This window comes from Pteropus vampyrus, unplaced genomic scaffold (assembly GCF_000151845.1).
Source record: "Pteropus vampyrus isolate Shadow unplaced genomic scaffold, Pvam_2.0 Scaffold91, whole genome shotgun sequence".
NCBI classification, from domain to species: domain Eukaryota; kingdom Metazoa; phylum Chordata; class Mammalia; order Chiroptera; family Pteropodidae; genus Pteropus; species Pteropus vampyrus.
This window is the reverse complement of record NW_011888872.1, coordinates 8,411,208-8,428,514: the sequence shown is the minus strand read 5'-3', so window position 1 is coordinate 8,428,514 and position 17,307 is coordinate 8,411,208. Positions and strand designations below refer to the sequence as shown.

Sequence of the window (17,307 nt, the reverse complement as noted above, 5' to 3'; positions counted from 1 at the left end):
GTGATTGCTTTTATTAAACACAATAGTTCGAAGATCATTTGTGTCAAAATCCTACTGAAGTACACTTAGCCATATGAATCTATGGATTAACTCCTAAGGTCTCAGTTTATTCACTTCTAATATGGGCATAATAATATGACCTAGCTCATATGGTTGTTCCAAGTATTCAATAAAACAATACTAGTGAAGTATCTAGTTTATCATAAGCACTGCATAAATGCTGTGTATCATGATTAATCACAGAGACCAAGTCAAATTGGTCATTTATTTTTTTAAATCAAACTAATTACTTATCTAAATTGACATTTTCCCCCCTTACTCCAAATATAAGAGAAAAATAATTCTTTTCTAATTTTTTTTTTTTTAATTATTTAGGCGAGGCAACCCTTGGTTGATCTCGCAGATTGCAAGGGCCGTGTCAGCTTACAATCCTTTATTTTTTTCATTTTATAAGCCTACAGCACCTGGTCTTCCTAGGTGGTCTCCCATCCAAGTACTACCAGGCTCGACCCTGCTTAGCTTCTGAGATCAGATGGGATCGGGCTTGTTCAGGGTAGCATGGCCATAGACAAGAGGAAAATAATTCTATTAGTTTATAAATATATAAGAACTGTGGCTCTAAGCATAGGATGAAAAATAGCCATTCACATTGGTTTGAGAATCACAGAAAAATACTTTTGCAAAATCTATTAAAAGGAGAAAAAAAAATGAAAGACAGAGGCAATTTTTAAACCAAAACTTCCATCTCATACCATCAGATTACTTAAAATTCCACTATTATTTTATATTCAGAAAGGTATTTATAAAAATTCAAATATAATACCTGAAAAGGATACTACACTGACCCATTTCAAGATTATTCCAGATTTATATTTTAGGTCAAGACCATAAATCAGAATAGAAAGAGTCTAAAGAAAGAAAGTGGATTAGAAAATGTCTGATGCCATGCCAGCCGCTGACATATAGCCTCAAAGATTTAGGGGGCGAACACACAAGAGAGTCTTGAAGACGGTACAGATGTAGGGACAGGCAGAGAAAGTACAGTATAGATACAGGTGGGCAGGAAGATGCATTTTAATTGTTTCACAGAATACCTAAGGCCTGCCCCAAGTGAAAATATGCTAGTGATGAATGCGAAAGGTGCATCTAACTAGGGACATGGTGCTAGTCTTTGTACTTTGTCCAATGCAGTCCAAATCTCAGCAGAAGGGGTACTCCTCCATACGGGTAGCATAATGGGATTTGTTCTGTGAGGGAGAAGGGCATGGAAGCTGCTAACACAGACTGTGCAGGCAGCCAAGTCATTAAGAAGACATTTATCTCTTTAGATTCCCAGAGAAAGAAATGAAAAAAAGCTCCAAGGGGAGAATCACTTAAAGCCATTGCTATTTTGGCCTTCTAAAGATGGGGGGTACACCAGAGATTTCAGAAGAAGGAAGCAAAAAGTGAAAACAACAAAGTACTCATTTTTACTGTTTACATTTGTTATCCAGGAAAAAAAAACAAAAACAAAACCAAAAAACCTCATTTAGCAACATGCAAGTACCATAAAATCCTACTTAGAAAAATATCATTTGGGGAAAATGAAATGGATAATTTTGAGTGAGAATGGTGGTTCTTTTCTCTTCCAAATAGAATTTCATTACATACATTTTTTAACTGTCTAAAATGCCCTAAGAAGTGAATTAAAAGATGATCTCTCTCTTCTGCAGTAGCTAATGGCAGCTAGAAAATAATGAGAAGAAACGAGTGTTAATGACAAATGGAAAGGCAGACATTAAAAAAAATACATATTATGTGTGGAAAGCAAAGGGTTGTATGCAATGAACACAGTGACTTATGCTTATAAGATAAAAGCAAGAGGAGTGCTTTTAGTTAGTTTTCCAGTTAGTTCAAGAAGGCCTCCTAGAAATGATTATGTAATGTTGAGAGAGAATTGTTAAGAGACACAAAGCAAGTGAACAATAATGAAGTTTTAAAAGAGTGGGAACATGTTTTTAAAAATATGCAACTTGTTCCATATGTCTTTTTCATATTCATGGACCAAGCTTGATTCAGCTCAGGGGAGGGAAAGAAAAACACTTGGAAAAACTGTGTTGTCCTTATTCATGATGTTCGGAGTCTGACACTAAGAGGATGCTTGGAGGATTCCTGAGAGGAGGGAATCCAGTGGCTTGCATAACCACCGCTCTCTTCATCCCCCACCCCCATGGTTCCATAGCTCAGTACACCAAGCCGTGTCCATATTCAGTGTGTCTACACTCTCAGAGACAAAACTGCCGCCAGATATTTCAGATAATCACCCATGAACAGTATGTCTGACAGTGAGAATGGAATGACTAAGTCTCTGGATTTTTATTTATGGTATGTTAATACCTATTCTGAACAAAGTATTGTCAGAAAGTTCAGATATGTTTTTATGGATGTGCTTGTTGTGGCTAGAGGAGGATATTCACTATAACTTTGTCATTAGACTGGAATTTTCTGATTACAACACCTAAAGTTAATTCACAATTTTCATATAGCTTATATACAGTCCATTGGGTGTGTACGTGTGTGTGCACATGCACACACATACACACACACAGTTTAACAGAAAAATATTTAACTCTACTACCTCTGAGGTACTCTGATATTTTGTTCTTATTAAATAATTTTATTAATACGAATGCTAGACAGGACCCACCAGATTGACTTTGGAACCAATTAACAGATTGTAACCCACAGTTCATAAAACACTTATTGAGAGGTTACTATCATAAGGATAAGGATGCTTTTTCTATAGCTCTTTACTGCCCCTTTAAGAAACAATTTTAGAGTTCTCATGGGAAGAAGTAGCAATGAAAGATGGGAACAAAAGCAAAAGGAGCGTAATCCAACCTTCAATTCAAATACAGTCCAAGGGGAACTACAACTTTAATTTAGCCTTGGATTCAAGGTAAGGAGTCACATTGAGAATATGCATGTGTCAGATATTTATTAAAATATCCTGCAAACAAACATAATTGAAAGAAACAATCATGACTGAAAATCAACTACTATTTTCCCTAGATGCTTTGTCAATCCATATGCACTTACATTTTAAAAGAAAATCTTTGAAAAGACATAGAAAAAGAAAAAAAAAATAGAGAAAGTGTAGAACTAATTTAAGTGAAATGGAAACAATTATTTTATATTTTGAGGATTCACAGAGTAACAACTTTACCCAAACTAATAATTCAATTTTATTACTGAGTCAAATAGATATTTATATTTCAGCCTATACATGTGCAAAGAACCTGAAGTACTCACATTTCTGATAAGGGATTTGAACTCTAAATTCCTTAATGATTTTATTACTGATACTCATCAGAAAACATTTTCACCTAAGCAAAAGACACATCACAGAATCACTAAATTCATTTAAGCCCATTGAACATATACATATGGGCATAGCAAAATTTCGATATTAAGGTTTCCAAATGCCTATTTTATTACAATTGAGTTATGAAGACAGTGGTTGCCAAGAAAATATGATATGAATATTTAGACCCTGTTCATTGATAAAGACAATTGAGTAGTTGCCACAGTTGTGTGTGTGTGTGTGTGTGTGTGTGTGTGTGTGTGTATCAACAGAAAATGAGAGTTTTCCAAAGGCTAAAGTATGACTACATATAAGTGAATTTTTAAGAGGAAACAAAATTCTGGTATATTATTGGTTTATCCCTCTATCTTTTTCTAGGAACTATAAATATTGATACATTCTCTTTGGAACTTCTAACTACAAATTACATTTAAAGTTTCTGGTAAATTAGACAAATATTTTACAAAAACATTACTATATTTGATTTGTTAAAATTTGTAGACCATAGTCATGTTTGGCAACTTATTTTGATCAGTGCTTCTTGCTTCAATATTTAAAAATCTAAAACATCCTGCTGTGTTATTTTACTTTAAAATAAATGAAATTTCAGCTAAAAGCCAAATATATTTTTTATATTAACATTTAAACATAGCTGTTTTCATGATATATGCAAAAGATAAAATCAAGGTGACAGACAAGATAATATTCATTTAGGAATATTTATAAGCATAAACAAATTCATACTATATGTAGAAGTATACATAAAAGGGGAAAAAAACTGTTGAAAACAGTTCTAGTCATAAAAATGGAAATCAATTTTATGATTTGGTCTGGTATTTATAATATGTTAGTTTTTACTAGTTTTTTTTTTTTACCCAATTTTCTTTGGCTATTCCATTTCCAGAAGATTAGCTTATGGGGTGAGAAGAAACATGAAATGAAGGTTAGATTTAAAATAAGTTAATGTGGCTTCAAGTTTTAAATTACTGCAAAAGTTTAAATGACCGGGAAAATAGATGGTAGAAAATAGTGTGTTGTAATGGGGAATGCGTTTGCCTGGCCAGAGGAAACCAATTTTCATGTTCTAGCTTTGCAACTGACTAGCTGGCAAGCTTAGCCAAATAAAAGATTCATTAGGCTTCGATGTGGCTCTTATGCAAAAGAAAGGAATTTACTGAAAACTCACTATGGTTCTTTTTTTAAATAAAAAATTTTAAGTTGCTGCTTAAAATAATTTTTAGTTAAATATCGCTTTTATCTATCCATAATTCTGACTCACTTCTCATTGCAGAAGGAACTCAGATCCCACAAACTTGCAAATATACTTGTCAAATTCATACTCCATTAACAAATTCAAAGTCAGTAAAAAGGTATATGTGATAAAAGCAGAACAAAACATTCATATAATATAATTAATGAAAAAATACAACTCTCATAACATAAATAGTTAAAAAAATAATCATAATATTAACAATGGGAGTTTTGGAGTAGTGAGATTATGAGTGAATAGTTCTTTCTTCTCCCTCCCTCCTTCCCTGCCTTCCTTCTTTTCTTCCTTTGTGTCTTTAAAAAAAAAAAAAAAAATCTCACATATTAGGTTTATAATAGGAACTGAAATAAACTTTATTTGAAAATAATAAAAAAAATACTCTTAATATTGTTTTCTGTTCATTACTATGCATTTTCTGCTCACTTGGGTTCACCTATGAGCCAGAAATTTCAGAAAGCAAACCAATATATGAAGAAAGAAATCTTGGAACAAAATGTAAAATATTTGAGAATACCTAGTGAGGGGCAAGATTGAAGGAAAAGGGGAACCTCATATACTACAAATAAAAGTATAAACTCAAACTATCTGTTAGTTAAATAACCTGTTATTACCTTTCAAAATTAAAAATGCAATTAACCCAGCAATTCCATTTCTCAGAATATGCTACAGAAATTCTGATCAATATGCACAAAGATATAATATGAAGACATCCTTTATGAATGAGTTTAAAACGGTGAACTTTTTTTAAAGTTAAAATTTAAATGCTCATCAATAGATATCTTACTAATATGAATTGGTATGTTCAAATTAAGGGATTTATGATGTCACTACAGAAAATGGCACAGGAAAAGTTCTCTGTAGGTTTTTCAAGTCACCGACTATTGAAAAATGATCTTGTTTATGTAAAAAGAAGCTCTACATTTCTTTTATATGTATATATACATTTATAAATACACTAATGCATAGAAAAATACTGGGAAATTTTTCAATACCAAATTATTTTAGTGATTGCCTATGAAGGAGGAAGTGAATTGGTGAGGGAAGTATGTGGCAAATGAACACTTTTCATTTATGTACTTTTTGAATTGCTTGAACATTTTTATCAATAGCACATATTTATATCTTATATACATTCCATGTATTAAGCACATGCACATATACAAAGACACACACAGCAACATGTATATACATATGAATTTTAAAAATGATCATATGCAAGGATATTAATGAAGTGAATATTAATGAAGTGACATATTTTATAGCAATTAAAATATTATTTTACAGAATTTCCACAGATTTCTACTCAGCGCTCCACACAGAGGGTCAGTGTGTCTGGGTGTGGTCAGAAAACTAACTGCCTATTTTCTAAGGATGTAACTGACACCCTAGCCCAGGGTCTGCTCCTTAGCTTGGTAGGCACAGAAAGGGGATTTGGTAGATTTAAAGAGCGAGGTTCCATCTCTCAGGGTTTGACTAATATTTACCAAGCCTACAAGACCAATGTATAAAATTCCAAGTAATTAATTCTCTATGAGAAATTAACTATTACAATATATAGAATGCTTCCTTTGTAGCTTGGCCAATATAAGACCTCAATTTATAATCCAAATGTTTATTCACTTACGATGGGAAATTTAATTGTTACAGAAATCTGAATATTCATGTCTGTATAACTGGTCTATTTTATTCTTCAGTTGCAATCAGATTTACAATGAGAGATAAATCTTAATCAAAAGAGTAGGGAACATGGATTCTAACACAGGGAGAATATATGAGATAAAGCGATGTGTAGTAACATTAGCCTAGGATGGTCTGACATCATCCTATCAATTAAGATGACCTGCTTTCTATCTCTACGGTGGGAGTGAGATAGTAAACTCTCCTGAACAATTCTTAGAGGGATAATGCCAATGTCTTGCCTCTATGACTTTCTTTTCTATAGTCAAGTTAATATGCTGAGTTCTATACGCCTGGGATCCTTGTTAAGATGCCTCTGAAAAGCTCTGCTTTTATTCTCAGATGCTGTTTTCATAATTCCCAGAGAATAAGTGTTGTTATTTAGATATTTTTGAGCAAAAAAAAAAAAGACATCATAGTAAATAAACAGCCTGAACAACTATGTTTATACTGTAATTGCAACTATATAAAATACATGTACATGTTAACAAAGACTAGAAAAAATGTGCAAAATTGAAAATGTTTTGAGCAGGAAGAAGATAATAGATAACCTTTCTTCTTTTTAAATATGTTCAGAATAAAAACTTAAATATATGTGTGAATTTAATAAAATTTAATATAACGATTGTATGTAAAATTGAATCCAGCTAGTCATCAGAATAGTCAAATAATCGATAAATTACTGATAAAGTATTTCAGTCTTCCCATTGAGGAGTAGTGGTTTATGGACATGGATATGAAATAAAGTATTATAAATGTACTTGAAATAATTTCAGTATATGCAACAGGTAACTAGGTAGAGGCATAGGAGGAATGTTTATAGTCAGAGGGCAAGTTCAAATCAAGATCTAAATAGAGAAATTGTCTAATGTTGTTCAAGTAGAAATGTCTAAGCATGGTGATTTGTGAATGGCATACACAGAAATCAGTGCTGGTAACAGATAGCTAGAAAGTACTGTTCATATCAAACAGTGATTACTCTAAACTTCTAATTATGTGCTCTGAAGAGAGCTGTGTGCCTTTCCCACTGTAATTTCTAGTTCTTAAACTAGAACTCTTTGACTTCAAGTCAAATCTCGATGGCTCCTTAGCTGTTAAATATAGGCTTACCCATGAATAATTGTTGATACAATCTGCTGTACCCTGCTGTACACAAGCCGATTTTGACAAGAATAATGAGTTTTCTCTTTGATTTCAATGTGTAATGAATGAGGGTTTGCAAAGAAAAAAAAAATGACTGGCAGTTTGTTATAAAAATACTTGAGAGGATACCCTTGACTGAGCCAAAGAGCTTAACACAAGTTTAAACAACATTCATGCCCCAAGAAGACAGTCATTAACCTCATCCTAATTTTAACACAATTCACACTTTAGCTAAATACCTGGGCAACTGATTGGTGTTGAGTTTGGGAGCAAGAGAGAGTGAAGGGGTAACCCTGGAAAGGGAGGAGCGGCTGGTAAAGAAATACAAGCCCTGCAGTCTTTGCATAGTAACGAGCCTCTTCAATCACATTTATTAACTGAGCAACTTAGGGGGTTTGCTCTGGTAAGTAGCTAAGCTGTTCATGGCGGACATGCATATTCTGTAGCACTCAGGTCAAATACTCTGATCCACAAAATCATGCCTGCACTTTGCAAGGTTACCCTTTGTCAGTTTAGTGCAGGATCTGAAAACGCCATTCATGGCTCAACCCACTCTGCCTCCCATATCACTGGTCATAGACTAAACAGATGATGAAAGAAGCTACACTGTACAAAGAGAAGAGCTGTGGCCAAACAGTATTAGTCAAGTGTAGGATTTAAAGGGCCTCTCTCTTTTGTGCATCACAGAATAGATGAAGGGACATATAACCCAATACAATTAATTGTACTGAAAATGAAGTTCTAGAAAAGTATTCAGATAAAGATTCTACTTCTCATCAAACAAGGGACTCATGTGCCCACCTTTTAGTGAACAAAGACTGAAGGGCAAATCATCAGAAATATGGACATCCTTGTAACCATCTTCCTTGCCCCTAGCCTGCTTACTGTGGCTGTATAACCCAGTCCTCAGAAAGGAACACCTTTCTTCATGATTAATTTCCCTTCTATGTACGTGGTTGCTAAATAACACAGGAATCTCATGAACAAGCCAGAAGAGCAGTCTTGTTATAAAAGCTCGTCATTTTTGTACCAAGCTTACCACCGTTCCCTAATAACTGTTTTAACTTACTGCATTTTTTCCCCAGACATCTGGACTTGGAGAATGGCACTGTATTTTTAAAAGAAGGTCAGCGCACCTGTTATCCTATATTGCGTAAACTGCTTTCTGAAGGTAATGCAATTCCTTAAAAAATTTGCAGGTACAATTGAAAGAGTGCTATTACTCTTCAAATGTAAGAATGGTGCTATTGTTTTTAGAATATTAGGGGCGGGTTGGTGCTGAGCCATTCACATGCTTTTATTTTTTATTTTTTCTTATGACAAATATTTATTGAGCAACTGCTATTGCACAAGTACTGGGACTTGTGGTTCTAAACACAATTAAAAAAAAAAAAACTGCCTCTCATATATGGGTTTCCATTATAAACTGTTTGAGTAATATTAAAAATCAGTCTGTCCATCAAATACAGTTTTAACCCTATCTCCAGCCAACATAACCATTAACATCAGACTAATAGTCATGGGTCTTATTCCTACTTACTTCACTATGGTCAATAGCAGAAAGAATAACTCTTAGGCCTGGGTTCTCTCTACTTTAATAACAGAAAAAAATATGGCTCATTAAATGTTTTAAAATATCAATCGGCTAAAGAGTATCCCAGGAGATTCAATAGATTTTAACTTCTTTATCCATGAGTAAGAAAGCAACCAACATTGCCCTTCTTTCAGAGCAGTATCATTCCCCTATATTATATGAAGAGTAATTTTCATATAGCCTTTGAATACAGATGATGTGAAAAAAGAGTAAATGAATTATTTCTTAAAATCTATGTTTCTTAGTTTTAACTGAGCTATAAACCTTAGTATTTCACCAGCGTAACTCAAAAACATCCTTTAAATAAAATGAAAGCTAGTATAGCTTTTCATTCAATCTTTAAAAGGCTGCTTTATACCAAACCAATGTAGTGTGCAAATATAGAACTTAATTAAAATACTATATATAAAATATTAACTGCTGCAGTTATTAAAATTACATTAAACTCCCTTGAGCTTGACCAATATAATATGAACTCTCTTTTTTTTTTTTTTTAATTTTTTTTTTCAGTTTAGTAAAGGACAGAACTTGGTTTAGGGAGTAAGCTTTGGTTTTTATATTGTTGGCTCTAATTCGGTAATCTGAAATTGTAATCATATAAAAGTACTTTACCATCAAAACACTACCAAGCATACTAACTTAATATTTCCACTGGATTCCAACAAAAATCACATGTTTTATTTGTTTTCTTAACATTTTCTTAAGGCATTTCATTCTTCTTCTCATCTAGCATTGAACTCTGTAAATTAGATATTCTTTGCTTTTCCCATTGAGGGACAGTTAATAAACTATTGGTAATTTTAATGAATTAAAGAGCTTACACAGAAATAGTAGATTTTATTCTCTTTGAGGATTAAGGTATTTATTTAATCCTTATTGTAATAGGTCATCCAAAGAACTTGGAGAAACTAATTAGATTGCATCACCATTTAAGACTAGAGAGTCAGATGGGTACTAGACTTATTGTGGTGATCACTTTGTAAGGTACGCAAATGTTGGATCACTATGTTGTACTCTTGAAATTAATAAAATAATGTATAACAACTATAATTTAAAACTAAATTTAAAAAAGACAATAAATATCCAGGTATAAATCATCATTATCAAATATCTAATGGGTGGTTTTCTTTTCTTTTTTTTTTTATTCTATTGGAGTCGAAGGGCAGCAATCTGTTGCTAAATATCTGTATTCCCATCAATGTATTCTTCTCAGCTTAAATCAGAAAATCAAAGAGGAATCCAGTTCCTAATAAAATCAGTATGGTACAGCAGGCAACAACAACAACGAAAAAATACAGTCTACTCTCAATTATCTAAGACATCAGAGGAAAATGATAACATGGTACAGATTGTACATAATGGTAACGAATTGTCCTTGTGTACTTCTTTGGGGAAATGAAAGAATGTAGAAAGACCGAGTTTCCAGAGAGTGAGGAATCAGAAACAGTCTCTGAGATACCTGGAGATCAGAGCAATGAGTTCTGACCTTTCAATTTTCATCCCTCTCTCCCTGCTCCCTAATTTTCATAGATTCCATTTGTTTTTCCTGAGGAAAAAAACATATTCTTTTAATAAGGTGAATATAATTTTCTTGACTGATAAACAGGAAGACAAAGCATGAATAATAGTGAAATAGGAAACTGTTTTGTTTCAGAGAAACCAGGAGTAAAAGAGTACCAAGAAAGTCTAGGAAAGAAGGGTGTGAAAAGGAGAGTTCAGCCTCAGGACTTCAGCATGGCCCTTCTCAAATAGAATAGTAATCACAGATTGTTGGATCTGAAAGAAGTACTAAGTGTCATCTGGTCTGTGGTTCCCAAATTTGGCTGATTATCAAGTCTCCTGGAAAGGTGTGCAAAAATATAGAATCCTAGGTCCCATCACTGCTGATACCCCTTTACTGGGTCTGGGATCCAGTGAACGCTGTGTCTTTACCAATATGTTTTATACAGGAAAAAATTTCAGGCCCATGAAAAATGCCGTGGCAAAGCTTCCACTGCTATTTATTGGAAAATCCAGAGTGGATGGTATAATATCTATGCAAATGAGAGATTTATGGGAGGGAGAGGAGCAGAGTAGCTAGGACTAAATTCAGTTGTCTTTCATTATAAGAACATGATTTGATTTGTAAGTGAGAGAGACAATCAGAGCATAGGAGCACAGAGCGATGAAAGTAAAATAAATAACATATAATTGTATACCTAAAACAAATTGTTTCTCTCTCTTTCTCTCTTCCTCCCTCCCCTCTTCCACAAACCCTGTTTCCTCTGCCTAGACGATTTTTGCCCCAACCCAAACCTAATGCTATTCGTCTTCCTAAGCCCCATAATCTACTCAAAAATTTCATAGTAAATAAATGTAATTTCTTCAGGCCTTCCCTATAAGTCCTGACCTTTCCCCACAACACACACATCTCCAGGAAAAAAAGATGCAGCAAAAAGAAACCAGAGGAATGAATCCCTATTTGTGGGATTCCAAACACCTTCTCAGAAAGGGAAGCTATTTAAAAGGCAGCAGAGTTTTGTCAGTGTCCTTGAAATCCTACTGTATTGATTAAAGTGTTTTTGATACCCTACATTCACCTTAATAAAAAGTGTGCTATACTAAACTAAAAATTTTATGTGTGGGTCGTTAACTTTTTTCATGTTTTATATTTGACATTTCAGGCACCTCCAAACATCCATTGATATGAGGTAATTGGTAATATCAGAACCTTGAATTTTATCATTTGTAAATTCAAGATAAAATTTCTTGCAAGATTTGGCACTTGATGATTCAATAAATATTCATTTAAGTAGCCATTTGAGCATTTGGAGTTTGATGCCCAACTAAGATGATTAATTAGTTCCTTCTGATTTTTATATGATATGACACAGAAATAGTAACAGACAATTTCCTTTACCCTAAAGATAGAAATGCAGAAAATATTTTCTATGTATTGGTTTTAATTCTTTAGGCATGAAAAGAAACATATAGGGTATTCCAGCAAGTAAACAGCATAGAAAAACGATAAATTACCTGACCGTCCGTCTCTCTGGAAGTCCACATGATACCATTCTCCATCATTCACCTTCTTCTGCAGGGCTTTGATTTTTATTGTACCTGATCCCATGTCCAGGAGGAGGTAGAGGTGACCATCCAGCATCTCAATAGCAAAAAAGTCAACCTTTATCATCTGTGGGTGCTTGGCATCTTTTTGGTGTCGTGGCTTGCCATGGCTAAATAAAATGAGGCCATTTGGCTCTGTTGTGCGGAAGTCAAATGATATGGAGCCTGTTTTCTTTGCATTCCATTTAGGCAAAGAGATGAAAGACTCTGGGGTTTCAAAGGTGATTGGGTCCAAAGTTGCAACATTCTCACATTTAAATGCTACTACTCCATGGATCTTCATCTTAGGGTCTCCTTGCTTGGCAAGTCGAGATAATTCCAGCCTTACATCATTATTTTTATATACAACCTGTAGGCAGAGTATAGCAGTGAAAAACTAGACCCATATCTTAATATTTAGAAATTGTCATCAGCTCATGTAACTGGCAAGTAGATAATGAAAAGGCACACAATGTTTAGTGCCTTTTGATTAATAAGATAGCTTTTTGAGCCAAGAAAATTAAAGTATCAATTCATTGAATAGTAACTTCCAATCTAATGTCATTCAAATAACGTGTGTGCGCACACACATGTACACAACTGCCTGTAGTTAACTCAAATAATTTAAATAAATCTGTGTGGAGCTTTTATTATTTCAAGCACGTGCAGACTTGGATTTACAAATGCCATTTGTTTTCTTTTGTTGGCTATCATACTTTGTTTATTAAATGTAAGTACTGAGGTTTTTCAGTTTTATCATTAAAGTATTTGAAATTAGATATTTTTGTATAACAGTCCTTTAAAATACAGAATTTCTTTTATGGTCTATATATCCATTGTAAGATATATGTTATTTGTAAGATAATCACAAATTGAGGGAGAGAACATCCAAATTTTCTCAGAAAAATTATAAAATACAACTAAGATGCAGAAGCTCTCTCTTGCCCTGCTCCACATTAATAACTGTTTGAATGTTACATAACTCTGGAACATGGTGTTTACTCTAAATCCATTCGACCTGTATCGCTGGCGTTCCATTTCACTTTTAACATATGCAGATGTGGAGCAAAGTTTGTCTTGTATTCTCATTTTGCAAGGCACTTCATCTAAAATGGTGGGTGGTTCTGATGGTTGTTTGATAATCTGAGGGCTTTTTTGGACTTAAATATCACAATGGGCAAATCCACTGGCAGGGCTCATAATATCATGCATCTGCTATCACAATGCTTTAAAAAATTTGTAGCTATTTCGACATAAGGATAGAGATGCATACTTTTTCTACAAAATGCATACCATTAGATAGTCATATTTCCAAAAAAATATGTCATAAAGACTTAAGAATATCTAATTCTTTTTAGAAGGCATTCAAAATTTCACAGCTGCCAAATGTCTGGTTCTAAACTCATTTATCCATATGTAATAAAATATTTATGTAAGAAAAAAATAAGACAACTTAAGTGTCTGATTAGTGCTATAAAATTAACCAGATCAACACAGCAGTTAATTCTTCCAAACCCAAGGCCAACTGAGCCAAGAGTGAGTTGGCTGATGAGTTTCCTGATATAATTTGTTAATGGATATTTTATTTTTCAGAATGACTAAGAATGCATGCTCTGGTATTGAACTCCATAGTGCAAATTCCAGTTCCAGCGTTACCTGACTGTGTGCTCTCTAAGCCTTTTTTTTCTCCCTTATAGGGAGATAACACCTCACAGGATAGTAATAACAATTAAAGAAGAAAATTCATGTAATTGAGAAAAATCTACATAATGGTAATCAATCCAATGCCAGGCACATTGTAAGATTATCAACTACATCAAACAGCATAATAATAAATATGATCATCTCTTTACCAAGTAGACCCAGAGATATTAGTTCTAAATTAAGCCATTATAAGGAAACATTTAGAAATTAAGCACAATAACTGGTATTTTATACTTGATTTGTGCCAAATAGTCACATCTTTCCAATGTTTGTCATAGTTTCAGTTTACATTTATCTTGAAGGATTATGAAATAATACCATATTCCTTATTCTTTTAACAGATATGTGTAATGGTTTAATAAGCATCTACTGACAACAAAAGAAGAGAAAATGAACTTAAGCAATAACAAAAAGGAATCAGATTAAATCTTAAGTATACTTTCTTTAAAAAAAGAAACAGCTATTAAGCCTTGGAAAGTTGATTTAGAATTGCCTTTCTTTGGGGAACTTTAGAAGTGGAGAAAATGCTTTCCATGGATGATTTCCAAGTTTTATAACCTCTCACCGTGATTTTCAATCTACTCCATTTTTTTTTCATTTTCTTGGTGATTTATATTTTAATATTTGGAGACTATTTTGATATAGATATTGATCTGGAATGAGTTATTTCCTGACCCAAACAGTGCAGATGATAACTCTGATCGATGCTAACACATTGCCTGTGCAATAGAACCACAGAAATTCAATTGGGTGTTTCTGACATGAGCAAGTGGGTATATATTGCCATTTGAGTCCCACATCAGCTACCAAAAATGTTGAAGAATGTGGGGTTAGGGCAAATCTAGGTGGAGATTTCAATGAGATTACAATTTCATGAGTGAATGGGTGCCCTGGTGATAGGAAGGTTCAGGAAAATGGAAATGAAAAGTAGGAATTACCTCGATCTTATTACTTAGGGTTAGCCATGCACCGCTCAAAGAAAGAAAATTAATCTTCACCAGATTCTAAGGTTTATGCAGGCAGTGACCTTTCTCACTGTAGCCTAGCACCAAGATCAGTGCCAAGCACTGAGTAGACAATAAATATTTGCTGAGAGTTTAATAAAATTCTTCTTTCGCTTTTTTAAAACTTTGTCCCCAGATTGTACACTATTATCAATAACATTTATAAATATAGTTAAAATATAATGGAATATGTATTGTGAACCAATCTCATAACCTAGCTACTATTTTAGCCTATTTATCTAGGAAAATGTAGAAACTTTTATGTGTGTTCAGTTATAAATGGCAAGCTGGCCTATGTATTAGAAAACTTCACCTTCAAACTCATTTTGTCGGGTGTAAATTACTTTTAGAGTGAAAAACACCTGAATTAAAATTCTCCAGAGGTAGATCATTTTCCTAGAAGAACTATCTTGAGGAGAAGCACATGTATTTTTTTTCCTTCTCATTTTATATTCTTTGAAAGGTAACTCTGGAAGACAGAAAAGCAATTTTGGATAGGCAGGCTGATAGCTCTCAGCTCTACATTATTGCTTCATCTGACCCAGATTTCATAACCATCCTACTTTTTTAAAGTTAGATTTATCTTAAAAATGACCTGAATATAGTTCAATTATAATAACACAGAGCAGCCATTAAGCACTGCAAATCTAAAAATTCACTTGTAAGCTTTTTTCCCTCTTTCTGATGCTTCTCAATCATTTAGAATCATTCATATATATATTTTTTCTTATTTATATCAAAAGTTATAATAGTTTAAACTTTCAACAAATCTATATGTATTCCATCATCTTAACAATGGATGATATTATCGCACACTAATTTAGATCTGCTGTAGAATCAGGATTTCTTTTGAAAATGTTTTTTTTGAAGAGTAATTCAAAATGTTCAGTTTCTTTTCCTTGCTTCATGAGTTTGTATTATAAGTCACAAAAGATATTAACATAAAAGAAGCCTTAAGTTCTTCTGTCATTTATTATTTGCTGTGTTAAGGTTTTGTTTGTTTGTTTTGTTTTGTTTTAGCTTCCATATAATTTCCACACATTGATTATATTTTTCCTTTACTACAACATCCGTTAGAAATGTTCCTCACACTTAAATATGGAAGAATAGAAGTAATACGTTTGTGTTTTTAGGCTTGAAATTTAAAGTAGACAGTCACTGAGTATTTTATTTGGTTTTGATAATACTCCTGAAAAGGCAGGGGAAATAAACAGGCTAGAGAAGAGAAGTTTGATAGTCTGGATATGGACTTAGTTTAATCACAAAGCTATTACCTAAGTCAAATTACCTAATCTTTCTGACTTAGTTTCTTAATTTATAAAACAGATTTCTAAAAAGGAAAGGCAAGTCAAACCCATCAATCCTTGAGCTTCATCCCTACCCCCTTAAAATATGTGATTTGAGGCAGAGGTAAAAGATGCCAAATTGTTCCCTTTTTCTGGCTTTTTCGTTTTGTGGTTTTGATGCCAGGATATTGTTCCCTATTGTGAGATATATCAAAACACTAATCCATTAGTAAACAGAATGTCCACTACATCTTTAGGTACACAGATATGCCTCAAGTATTATATCTATCCAAAGTTTGTACAGATGGTATTGAAGAACTGGTAGCTGATAGATAAAGCTCTTTCCATAGGAACTGAAAGTATTTGAAAAATGTAGATCAGTAGGAAAACATTTGCCACTTACTAACGACTATTTTGTTGCTATGTGTTGTCATTTAGAACTTTTAATGAGGTTCTTGAATTAAATTAATTAGCATGAATTGATCAAAGCTTTTCACACCTTAACTCTAAGAGTGTGCAGGGTGGTAAAATGAGCATTGATGTTAGAGACAAAGATGTAAGCAGAGATCTAGACTCTATTATGACCCTCCCTGAGAGAATATGAATGACTCATTTTAATCTGAGTCTTGGTTTTCTCTTCCACTCTTGGGAAAATAACAAGTGAGGCCTAAGAACCTGGTTTTCAATTCAGATTTCAGAGAATTTCAACTCATCTACTTGCAATTCTGTGACTTCATGCAAGTCTTTCAACCCCACAAAGGCTTGGTTTTATCTGTAAAATGAGGTAATAATATCTACCACATTAAGGTTGTTGTAAAAAATAAATTACATTTCAATTAAGGTGCTAAGTTCAAGGCCAAGAACAGAGTAAGTGCTCAAGTAAACAGTAGCTACTCTTATACATGTTGTTGTTATTATTATGAATAACTATTTTCTCTACAGTGAGTAAATGGAGTTGTAAAATACAAACACTGTAACAAGTATAACACCTAACATGGCAAATAGTAGATTACTGGTCAATGTTTTAATAGAGCAGCAGGATCAAAGAGTTCAAAGCAGATTGGGGCCTCTTTTCATATTCTGATATTTATATTGTAGTTTGAAGTACACTGCAGGCTTTCACTGTAGCTGGGGTTTCTTAGCCAGAGAATATACATAGGAAGCTAGTAATCTTGGGAGTTTTACTTTCTCTCATGAGAGGG

At 33.4% G+C, this 17,307-nt stretch overlaps 1 protein-coding gene and 1 pseudogene across 16 annotated transcripts in view; both read right to left on the bottom strand.

Moving 5' to 3' along the window:
- The window catches only part of NRXN1 (neurexin 1), a 1,047,547-nt gene that overhangs the window by 569,403 nt on the left and 460,837 nt on the right, over nucleotides 1–17,307 (bottom strand). For all 16 annotated transcript variants that reach the window (XM_023532814.1, XM_023532816.1, XM_023532823.1 and 13 more), the window contains one exon: nucleotides 12,043–12,481. In XM_023532814.1, coding sequence (XP_023388582.1) covers nucleotides 12,043–12,481 — 439 coding nt within the window. The remainder of the gene's footprint in view (nucleotides 1–12,042; nucleotides 12,482–17,307) is intronic.
- Nucleotides 453–570, bottom strand: LOC111742327 (annotated as a pseudogene).